At 37.6% G+C, this 12,407-nt stretch overlaps 1 protein-coding gene across 3 annotated transcripts in view; it reads right to left on the reverse strand.

The window, feature by feature from the left end:
* Positions 1-12,407, reverse strand: part of LOC135113680 (unconventional myosin-XVIIIa-like) — a 189,535-nt gene that overhangs the window by 67,619 nt on the left and 109,509 nt on the right. For all 3 annotated transcript variants that reach the window (XM_064029146.1, XM_064029147.1, XM_064029145.1), the window contains 3 exons: positions 10,471-10,599; positions 5,661-5,804; positions 482-571 (listed from right to left, as the gene is read on the reverse strand). In XM_064029146.1, coding sequence (XP_063885216.1) covers positions 482-571; positions 5,661-5,804; positions 10,471-10,599 — 363 coding nt within the window. The remainder of the gene's footprint in view (positions 1-481; positions 572-5,660; positions 5,805-10,470; positions 10,600-12,407) is intronic.

Consider the following 12,407-nt stretch of genomic DNA (forward strand, 5'->3'; position numbering starts at 1 on the left):
AATAGAAAAATATACAGACAAGTGTATGCATTAATAGCTTCTGGTGGCACTGTAGAGGGAAAAAATACATACATACATACATACATACAAGGAAAAGGGAAAAGAATACATGAATATGGTTGCACTGTATGGGGAAAAATTATGGATACATACAAGAATGGGGAAACAAATACATAAACACAATACACATCTTGGTCTCACATCCTCTTTGGCAATAAATGAGAGAAACACACGGGGGGAAATACAACAGTAAACAAACCAGGATGAAAGTACAATAACACATAAAAAAACACATAAAAAAAAGGGAAAAATACAACACCATCACTGCCACCACCAACAACAACAACAACAACAACAACAACAATAAAAATGACAATAATAAACTGCAATACAACTTGGGAAATTAATAAATGAATGAATAAATAAGGGCGTGGACTTGTACCATACACACACACCTACACACACACACAGGAACACTCACCCGCGCCTCCATCTTCTCATTCTCATGTTTAAGAGTCATACGTTCCTTCTCCGCCTTCTCCAGACGTGCTCGAACAGCCTCCAGTTCATCCTGCAGTGGGAAAGAGGGGGGAATAGAAGAGATTTAGGGGGTTGTACCATGTGGTCTATCTTTGTAATATAAGAATACAAGGGAAGCTGCAAGAAGTCATCAAGCCAACACGTGGCAGTCACTGAATTGGTTTTTATAAAAGCAGTTAATCTTTCTGCTGCTTTCTTTTGTCTGTAAGTTAAAAGGGAAGTGTTTTGGAGCTGTATTATGTCATTAGCCTTCGGATCTATTTACTGACAACTTACTGACAACTGAGTTCTTATACAAACTGAAACTCCATCATTCATCTGCATATCTACATTGTTCATCCTTAATAAAAAATTAAAATGTACTCTAACACTATCTTCCTTGTCAGTTATAGGAAACGCAAACCATTCTTTCACATTTTCAACACTATTCATCAATCAATCAGTTCAGCTATTTCCTCATCATTCTTCCCTCTAGTAATCTCTTAATCTAACTCAGACAAGTACAAAGAAAACTTGCCACTTGGTAAGTGATTAGTCAGTATCGTCTCCCAGGAAATGAAGGTGAGAACCAAAATAAGAGGAAAACATGAATGACAGCAGCAGTAGCAGTAACAATATAAGCTTTCGCTGTATGAAATTGATGAATTATGTTGGAATGTAGGGACACTTTCACGTCAGATTGAGTAAGAAATGAGTTAAGTAAGCAGACTATTTTATTCTTGTAACTCTGAGCAGATTTTTTTGAATGAATGGTGCCAAAAAGATACAAGTCTGCTGGCCAAATAAGAAATGAACCCTCACTCTCTCTATCTATCACACACACACACACACACACACACACACACACACACACAGTCATAACCTCTGTCACCTGAATGGGCTGGTGACAGGGTTGCTTCACAATGAATGGCTCCCCTGCCAGATCCATCACTGCAGGGACACACGACCCATATCTACACCTTGCCAATGCAGCCCTTACCCAACCCTGCCAACACCCCCTCCACTGCTCCCTCCCCTTCCCTCCCATCACCACTTAGTCAAGGTCACTATGTTTGCCAGATCATGGAAGTTTGGGTTCCCTCCCTGTCTCTCTCCCTCCTGTTCCTGCCTCCCCTTCACCCAGCCTGCCAAAACAGCCTCTTCCTCCCCCCATCCCTCCTCCCATCACCACTCAGCCAAGGTCACTACCAACGCCAAATAATGTAAGTTTGATCACCTCCTCCTCCCCTTCCCCTTCCCCCTCACTTTTTTTCCTTCTCCACATTCTACCTCAACTTTTTTTACTATTTTTTATCATGTTTCCTTCATGTACCAGCAAATCTTTCCTTGTTTTTCCATTAGTATTGTTTTCCCTCCCACTCTATTCCTCCATATTCAATCCTATAGTCTATCACACATCACATATCCATTTCTTTCCCTTTTTCCTTCTTTTTGTAATGGACAGTCTGTGGGCTTTTTTATTTTGAATTTTGCTTTTGTCATTGGTCTGCCTCCCTTGTGCATAAAGCTCAATTATTCATTCCTCCACTGTTATGAATAACACTCCTTAAGTTAGTGTGTTTGAGAATGCATGTTTCACAGACAAGCATAATTCAAACGTCACTGAAAACTCAATCATATTTTTTCACTAGCGAACTTACTTCAAACCACTCAAAAGTCAATAATTTTTTTCCTACTCTCTTTTCAGTAACTCTCTTTAGATTTATATAGTTAAAAAATATGTTTTTCAGCCAAGCATCATTCACACCACTCAAAACTCTGTTATTTTTTTTCACACTACCTAAAGTAATATTCCTCATCTTTGTATATAGTTCAACCCTTTCACTGCAGTATGCAACAGTTCACGGCACTAAAAGCAACACACTTGAAACCTTCATAAGCATCCATAAGAACAAAAGAGATGAAAAAGAACGGATCATGCAATTTTTTTGACAGTACAATGTCTGAAAGTGACTGTGGAGCAAGTAAAGGTGTCTCAGAATGGTTAGTGATTATGGAAAGATATGGCAAAGGTCAGTGAAAGAACTGAAAATATATGTTTCTCAGCCAAGCATCATTCAAAGCACTCAAAACTCAATTATCCTCTCCTGCATTGTCTTAAGTAACATTCCTTAAATCCATCTCTCAGGAAAGCATTACAAAAACATCAATTTACAGTCCTAGTAGGTACCCTTGTGTCCAATCCATGTCATTCTCACTCCTCTATGCCTGGGAACACTAGTCAGCACAATAGTCAACCGATAGTATCTCAGAGTAGTGGAAATATTATGAACCTAAAATTATACAAGAGAAACCTTCAGTCTATATACATCTCTTGGCACAGCAGTCAGTGGGCGAAGCTTTCTGGCACACATTAATTCCTAATCATTATAGATATGATGAGAAAAGTCCAAATATTTTTATGTGATGGTTAGTTAAGTCACAGGATAAGGCATTAAGCTTTTTTAAACAGACTCTTAATAGTGACATAACCTACATAAATTGGTAGAATAAGTAATGCCAGTCTAAATATTGTCTGAAAAGTCTATATGTTTATTCTACTATGTCACACATAGGTAAAAGTGTTCTAGATATGAGACACCTTATAATCTAATTTAAGCTGTCTCAGTCATTCTAATCCGACGTAAAAGCTGATCTAAGTATTCTCTAAGTAATCAGCAGCTCACACATAACTGCCAGGAATAAATGTTTTAAATATAGCAATTTATTTTAACTAACCCTACCTTCCTAGAAATAAAGCAGTCCAGCTCTATTAAAAGCTACTTGATGCCCCATACCTCTATATATAGACTGGACATTGCTATATATATTCACTAGGTCATATCACACACTGCTATGCATAAACTTCAAGACACAGAGCAATATATCTTTACCTTATTACTTTATATTCCACAAATAAAGAAATCTAATTATATCAAAAGCTATTAGATTCCCCATAACTTTATATAAAGACCAGACATAGCCAAGTCACATCACATAGTCCTATTGTTCTTCAATTAATAATCTGATATATTTTTAGTTTTTTTTTTTTTTCCATTCTATAAATACACTTCCCGTAGCCCAAATAAATCAAAATACAAAATTCCCATATTCTCTAAGTTACATCATTCTATACTCAAACTTCAAAGCATAGTCTAATATTATCTTTCCATTACTATTCCTTCATATTAAAACACTCCACCTAAGTTAAAATAAGTTAAAATGCCCATATCCTCTAAGTTATATCAATCTATGCGCACACCCTGAACCACAGCTTAATATTTTTCCTTACATTACTATTCCCTCATATAAAAACACTCCATCTAAGTTAAAATAAGTCAAAATACCTACATTCTCTAAGTTATATCAGTCTATGCACACACTGAACCACAGCCTAATATTATCCCTTCATTACTATTCTTTCATATAAATACACTTCCCAGTAGCCTCTATAATTTGAAGTACCCATAATACTTCACGTTACATCACAGTCAATGCACAAACTTCAAAGCTCACTGTAGTCTCTCTCTCTCTCTCTCTCTCTCTCTCTCTCTCTCTCTCTCTCTCTGCCTCACTAAAATAGCCTCCCCCTACTACACAAAGTCACCACACTCCGCAATGCTTTTAACTGCTTGTAAAAATTTAGTCTAATGTTGCCTATACTTCTGAAGATCTCTTAAGGGCCTCCTATTATTGGCGAGGTTAAAGGGAGTGTCAACAAAGGAGGCTGGAGATGGATGGATGAATGGGCGTATATACATACATACATACACACATACTTTGGGATTTTTGAGGATTAGTAATCTCTTCTCTTTTACTATCTGATGAGAGAGAGAGAGAGAGAGAGAGAGAGAGAGAGAGAGAGAGAAGCTACAAGCCTAAAGAAATCCCCGCTGAAATATTTTTCCTACTGATATACAAAATAAAAGTAAAAATATATACCTAGCTCAAATATTTTTCCTCATTGACACATAAATAAAAATAAAAATAAGATCACCGGTTTATATGATTTTCTCATCGACAAACAAAATAGAAATGTAGAAATTAATCACAGTTCAAAGATTTTTCAATGATATAAAAAAAATTAAAAATAAATAAAGCAATATAAATTAATCAATAAAAAATAAGATCACAATTTGTTTTTACACCGATAAATAGAAGAAAACTAGCAATTAATCAGCGTTCAAATATTCTTCTCACTGATAAACAAAAAACGAACATAAAAATAAATCAGAAAGTACAAATATATTCCTTCTCACTCATACGCAAATAAAAACACAAAAACACTCACTAAAACAAATATTCACCTTGTCTGACACCAAAACAACGCAAAACCAAGCGACCAATCACAATCTCCCTTTATAACCATTGGCTCCCTTACAAATGATGTCTCTCTATAACCTGGCAAGGGCAATCTTTTAAACCTTCCCCTAGATTCCTTATCTCTATGGAGGCGAGACTTGAAAGCGAGAGGCAAGCAGTCGTGAAAGATTTGTTGGTTGTGTCATCGCTGAGAGAGAAAGAAAACGGGTGTGTGTGTGTGTGTGTGTGTGTGTGTGTGTGTGGTCTTGGCAACGTAAGAAATGCACCATTCATACAAACACGAAAAAGGATCATGTGAAGTATATAAAAAAGGGTACAAGGCAGAAATAAAAGTGACTCCCTATTATGAAATGGGGAGGGGAAAGAGAGGTGACGGAGTTGGAAGGGAAGCAAACTGGCCTGAATTAAGAGTTTTGACGAGAAAAAGAGAGTGAAAAACAGAACATTCAAGAACCAGCCGAAAACGAAGAGGGATACTGGCAAATATGGAAGAGCAGATAATGAGAAAGAAAAAAAGTGAAGAGGAAATAAAAAAAAGTACGATTAGTAGGAAAGACGAGATAGAAGACGAAAGAAAACACATTAAGTAGAAGGAAACAAAAGAATAAATAAACAAACAAATACTCGTAAATACCACAAAACGGAAGAGAAACTAACAACAACACAACTTAAGAGTAAAACAAAGAGAAACACAAGAATAACACAACACTCACCAACCACAACAGCCAAGAACACAAGAATTAAACAGCCCAAGCCAGCCTAACACACAGCCCCACCCCATGACATCGCAGGAGAACCCACAGCACACATCACAATACCTTGGTGGCGCGCAGGTCCTCCTCGGTGCGGTGAACGTTGAGCAGCGGGGTGACGCGAACCAGAAGTCTCCACCAGGGCCAATCCCGAACCGCCATGAACTTTCGTACATTCTTCTGGATGCATCTGATGGCTGTCTCTTGAACCTGTGTGGGTGAGGAGTGGGTGTGAGGTGGACAGGCGGGTGCGTGGCGGGTGAGAGGTAAGTGGATGGGTGAGTGGCGTTGATTTGTCTCATAAGTGTGTTGCATTCATACGTAACTTAAAAAAAAAAAATAAATAAATAAAAAATAAAAATAAATAAATAAAAAATCTCCAGAACTTGCGCGTGAATGTGTGGTTTCACTTTTTTTTATTATTGTTGTTATTTTTGTTTTACGTTTTTTTTTTTTTTTTTGTCATTACACGTAAGTGGCGCGTTCTGCACTTGCACGTAACTTTTTTTTTTCTAGTTTCAGAGTTCATAAGCCGTAACAAATAAATAATAAACATTAATGAATAATAGATGAATTAGCCTAAACCGTCCTAACTCCCAAATTCAGCAGTTCTTTTTAACCCAGTGAACTTTTTTTCCAATCTTTTTGTTGACCTACGCTAGATTTTCCCGTCTTACATAACGAGAAAAGTGACATTCGTATTTCTTATCCACCCACCATACACACACACATTCTCTCTCTCTCTCTCTCTCTCTCTCTCTCTCTCTCTCTCTCTCTCTCTCTCTCTCTCTCTCTCTCTCTCTCTCTCTCTCTCTCTCTCTCTCAGTACTCACTCCAGCAAACTCAGTCCTCAGCCTCGAGTAGAACAAGAGGATGAAAGCAAGGGTACACGCATTCATTAAGGTGGAGAATCCAACCCTGGTGCCGCACGCTGCCAGTACACTCAGTCCCACGGGTTTTAATACTCTCTGTTCCATGGCTGGGACACTGGTGCTTCTTCAGTCTTGTGTGTTGGTGTTACTGGTATTGGTGGTGCTGGTGATGTTGGTGTAGTTCTTCTTCTTTCATGGTTTGGGTGTGGTTAGCTCTGGCACCGAGTTTTTTTTTTTTTTTTTTTTTTTTTAATGTTTGGGTAAAGTTGGTGCCGTGGAGTGTTCTTGTGGTGGTCCCTGTTTATTTATTTATTTATTTATTTTTATTTTGTCTTTATTTATGCATTTTATTTTATTTATGTATTATTTTTTTTTTGCCATTATTCTCGTTACTTTTTTTTCTTCCTCTGCTTCTTCCATGTTCAGTGTTGATGATGAAGAGTTGAGTGTTGCGAAGCTTGGAGTTTTATTTATATTTTTTTTTTTTTCAAACGTATTTTTTTTTTTCTGAATGGTGTCGTTCGGTGTGTTCTTTAAGTCAGTTCCAGGAAAGTTATATGATATAAAGCTTTCTTTTTGGTGAATTACACGTTGCTGCGCTTAGTGTGTTCCATATTTTTCTCTTTTTAAATTTCTTTCTAAAATGACGTCAATGAATTAGCATTACATTTCACTAAATAACAAAAATTCACATAATGCATAAAAAAGAAAAAATATATATGACAGTTAATTTTAACTAGAACTGTCTTGAGTTCAGCCGACACACACACACACACACACACACACACACACACACACACACACACACACACACACACACACACACACACACACACACACGGGTCACTAGATATGTCCACACTTTCACTACGAGTATGTCACAATGACTGACTGCTCCTAAATTAATCACGTTCTCTATTGACTGTGGAGTGTGATAGCCAATCTTATCACTATCAGTACTCTGGTGTGTGTGTGTGTGTGTGTGTGTGTGTGTGTGTGTGTGTGTGTGTGTGTGTGTGTGTGTGTGTGTGTGTGTGTGTGTGTGTGTGTGTGGTTACAATGAAGTGACAGGTTACAAAATTATGCTCTCTCTCTCTCTCTCTCTCTCTCTCTCTCTCTCTCTCTCTCTCTCTCTCTCTCTCTCTCTCTCTCTCTCTGGCCTATATCATAAAACAATTACAGATAACAGCCTCTCATTTACTTATCTGTTTATCAATGTATTATCTGCGCATACTTTTGAATCGATCTACTAATTCTCCATCAATACGTTCATTTATCAGTCTGTCTGTCTGGCTATTTACTTATCTCTCTATTTATCTATCTATCTTTCTATCCACTCGTTTATCTGTATATATTCATCTGTTTATCTGTATATCTATTTATTCTATGTATTCATTAATCTATCAGTCTACGATAACTTTTTGTGCGCATGTGTGTAAAACGATAAATTTACACCTCTCCTTATCGCACACACACACACACACACACACACACACACACACACAGTTCACGTTCCCTCCCTCAGGCTAAAACTAATCCGACATAAAAAGAAAAAAAAAAAAAAGAAATACGTAAAAACAAAAAAGCATCACGTGACACTTAAGACCCAGACCGAGACCGAGAACAGAGACTAGTGACCGCGCCTCTCAATGTCCCTTACTCTGAAACACTTCCGCGCCACACTCACTATTTTCAAAAGGCTGTAGACGAAAATTACACAAGTTTTTACGAGTGTTTTCATGGTCCTGGTGATAGATTGATAAGATTTCTACAGTATGAACAGAGAAGTACCCTTGAGAACCCAGCTAATCATCTCTGCGGTCTTGGAAAACAGTCGAGGTGAGACAGCAAAGCGTTTGTAAATACGAGCCTGTCACTAAACCTCTCAGGAGTGACGTAAGCTGGTATCTCATTCACACCTTATCTCCAGTATGAGTGCAGTGTCTTGTAACTGGATGAATGATCGCGCGGTGGGATTCTGAACTAGTGATAGCTGATGTTTTGGTGAAGCGATTACTAGAGTTGATGATAGACGAGACTATACAAGAGATAAAGTAATGGTGATTGACGGAGTTTTAGAAAAGAGACGAGTGTGTGTGTGAGAAATTAGTTTATTGAGAGTGAAATGATAATTAAGTGCAAGAGTAGAAACGAAACTTCATTATTTTATTTATCTACTTATTACTGTATTTTTTTTTTCAACATAAAGACTTTCTATGTTAATTTTTTTTCTCTCTTTATTTATTCTATAGGGTAGAAGCAAAAACTCGTTATAAGAATAGGAATATAACTGACCACAACTTTCTAGACTATAAGAATGAACATAAACATCAAAATTTTAAATGTCTATGTATAAACGAGAATTTGCTGGCCGTCAGAATATAAGTAAAATTGAGAAGTGGATTTCCTGAGTACGTAAACTAAAAGATAAAATCGAAAGAACAAGTTTCCACCAATTACACGAGAATTCGTCGAGTATCAGAACAAAATTAAAACTTTTACCCAACAGAAATCAAATGGTGAGTACCGTAATGAGAGAAAAGGTGAAGGTGCAACATACAGTGAAAAGGTGATGACTGAAAGGAAAGTGTAGTGAAAATACGTTAAAGTCACATCGAACAGACGCGACTTTCTGAAATACAAGTGAACAACGAGAAAAGGAAAAAAAAAAAAGAGTGAAAAACAGGTTGAGTCCAGAGAGAAGACGATAATTTGTGAAGAAAAAAGCAGGAGTTGGTGAGTTTATGAGTGTTACAACAGTGCGTGCGTGTGTGTGTGTATGTGTGAAGCAATGCCAAGTATGTATCATCGTCTTAACAGTTTTACAGCCTCGGGGAAAGATACACGTGTTGACAGTGACAGGGAAACCTAACACGTCTAAAAGAGAGGTCAGAAAAATAATAAAAAAGAATAACAAAAGGAAAAAAAATATATAATAAACAGCTGGATCTCTTGCGTCATAACCTTAGTGCGAAAAGAACTGAAGTAACGGTGACATAACTCTGACAAGTGAAGTGCTAAAAGAAATAGAAAGAAAAAACAAAGAAAAAATTGAAATGTCGTAACATCACACATATAATTTTTTTAGAATGAGTTGGAAGATTTCTGCTCCTACTACTACTACTACTACTAATACTACTACTACTACTACTACTTCTACTACACTAAACTTTCTATGACAAATATTACAATTAGCTTCCCTTATTTTCTATTACTTTTACTACTACTACTACAATAACTACTACTCTACCACCATCACCACTACCACTACTACTACTACTACTACCACCACCATCACTACCACTGTACTCTCCCAGCTTACAGTTAGGGTAGAGTGACGCAACCAGTTAGTGTTGAGAGTGGAGGTTATAACTGTGAGAGTAACTGTAGGCAACGCGGGGTCTCTAACGCTTGATTAAATGGACGTACGTACACCTGTTTTCTCTCTCTCTCTCTCTCTCTCTCTCTCTCTCTCTCTCTCTCTCTCTCTCTCTCTCTCTCTCTCTCTCTCTCTCTCTCTCTCTCTCTCTCTCTCTCTCTGTTGTAAAGGGTAAACAGTTGTGTGTGTGTGTGTGTGTGTGTGTGTGTGTGTGTGTGTGTGTGTGTGTGTGTGTGTGTGTGTGTGTGTGTGTGTGTGTGTGTGTGTAAAGGTCCTCTGATGTAAATAAACCCATTTTTTTAAGTATCTGTGCATGTATGTATGTATGTTTGTATGTATGTATGTATGGAAAATGAACTGTCTTAAAATTGTAGTGAAAACCAATTATTTATGAATGTATATATGTATGAATAAATGTATTATAGTGAGTTTTCTTCATGCATAGCCAAAACAACTAAATATATACGTATAAATGCAATGGCACGTGTGTGTGTGTGTGTGTGTGTGTGTGTGTGTGTGTGTGTGTGTGTGTGTGTGTGTGTGTGTGTGTGTGTGTGTGTGTGTGTGTGTGTGTGTGTGTGTGTGTGTGTGTGTGTGTGTGTACTTGAGTGCCCCGGGGCCTCACCTTGCGTTTCTCCAGCCTCTTCCTGGCCAGGTAACCGCGGCAGTGGGCCTGGAAGTGGGTGACGACATCTGTCAGCACCAGGTCCCGCTGCTCCTCCAGGCGACTCACCGCGCCCGTACGGAAGAAAATCTGTGGGGGAGGAGGCAGGGTGAGCTGAGGTGAGCCGAGGTGAGCTGAGAGAGGACACAACTGTACATCTTTGCACACCTGTTTAGTGAGTCGTACTTCCTACAGGTGTTGATGTAAAGGGAATATACACAGGTGCTTGATTTTGCTAGAGAGAAATGTGTACAGTTAGTGGATTAGAAAGATTTACAGAAAAGATGGATAAGAATAGAATAAATGTACAGGTCGTGGAATATATTCAACGGGAATATGTATTGATTTCATTGAAGGGAAAAGTAAAAAGTTGATGGATACGAAGGCTGAAAAAGACGTGAGGGAAACAAATAAAAGAGGTAGTTAAAAATAAAGGGGAAAAGTGTACAGATCGTGGAATACATATGAGGAGAAAAATGCACTGATTTCATTTAAAGAGAAAGGTACACCGTTAATGGATTTGGATTTAAAGATGTGAGGGTAATGGATACAAGAGATGGATATGATTATAAAGAGAAGAACAAGTCGTGAATAACAACAGAGTGAAAAAAGCTACTTATTTCATTACGGAAAAAAAAAAGGCAAGCATATACCAGAGGGATATGAAGAACCATTAAAAGGATATAAGGAAAATTACAAAAGCTAGATAAGAATAGAGAAGAAACATACACACATCACGAATTACATAAGAAAAATGCACCTGTATTGGATTAAAAGCCAAACACACCTGTTAAATTTCACCTTTACACTGACCTCACTGCTTAACCCTTTCACTGCGATAACGAAACAATAAACACCACCGGAAGTAATACATGAAATTTTAAAGTACCTACAAGAAAGAAAAGGGTTAAAAAGAATAGATTTTGCAATTTCTACCCAGTTTAAAGATTGGAGATGGCTGTAGAACAAGTAAATATGTCTCAAAGTGATTAGTAATTAAGGAAAGACATACCTATTAGCAATCAAAGGGTTAGAGTCACTAAACCCCATTAAGTCAGATAATTAATTCACCTGCTTACTTAATTACGAGCTCAGTTGTGAAGTGTCTCTTAAATGAACTGATTAAATGAACTGATTTCCTGAGTTACCTGGCGTCTTTCGAGTCATTAACCTCACCACGTGGGTTAATTGGCGGGTGAATGTAATGATGGGTTAGGAGAAAAGTTTAATGTACAGGAAGCTGAAGTAGAGCAGGGCAGTGTGGGGGGTGGGGGGGTGGGTGGGGGGGTGTGTGTTGTGTGTATGCAATGCTTGTTAGAAAAGTGTTGACTAAGATGATAAAACAAGTGTGCGTGTGTGTGTGTGTGTGTGTGTGTGTGTGTGTGTGTGTGTGTGTGTGTGTGTGTGTGTGTGTGTGTGTGTGTGTGTGTGTGTGTGTGTGTGTGTGTAAGCAAGCGCGTGCACTTATCAGACAGGTTAAACATTTACATATTTCCTCTTTTTCAGCCTTCATCCTTCACAACAATAAAAAAAAAAAAAGAAAGAAAGAAAGAAATAAAAGCGCTTCCCGTTGTTAAATGAATGAATTATAATAGCAAAAAAAAGACGAAAACATCAGAATTAATTAGTATCACTTAACTGAATCAAAATAAACAACAAAAACAATATACAGGATCTATTTTTTCCCCACAGCAACTTACGTCATGGAACTTATAACACATGACAACAAAACCCTGACCTTTCATTCACCAATTGACTAATAATTATTAGTATTGTTGTTATCATTCCATGGTCGAGATACGAGAAGAAAGACAAGAAGCACCCTAACCTAACCACTTCCACCTTAATATTGATTTTTTTAACGGAGACGAGATGAAGAAACACACACACACACACAC

This window comes from Scylla paramamosain, chromosome 26, assembly GCF_035594125.1.
Source record: "Scylla paramamosain isolate STU-SP2022 chromosome 26, ASM3559412v1, whole genome shotgun sequence".
In the NCBI taxonomy this organism is placed as follows: domain Eukaryota; kingdom Metazoa; phylum Arthropoda; class Malacostraca; order Decapoda; family Portunidae; genus Scylla; species Scylla paramamosain.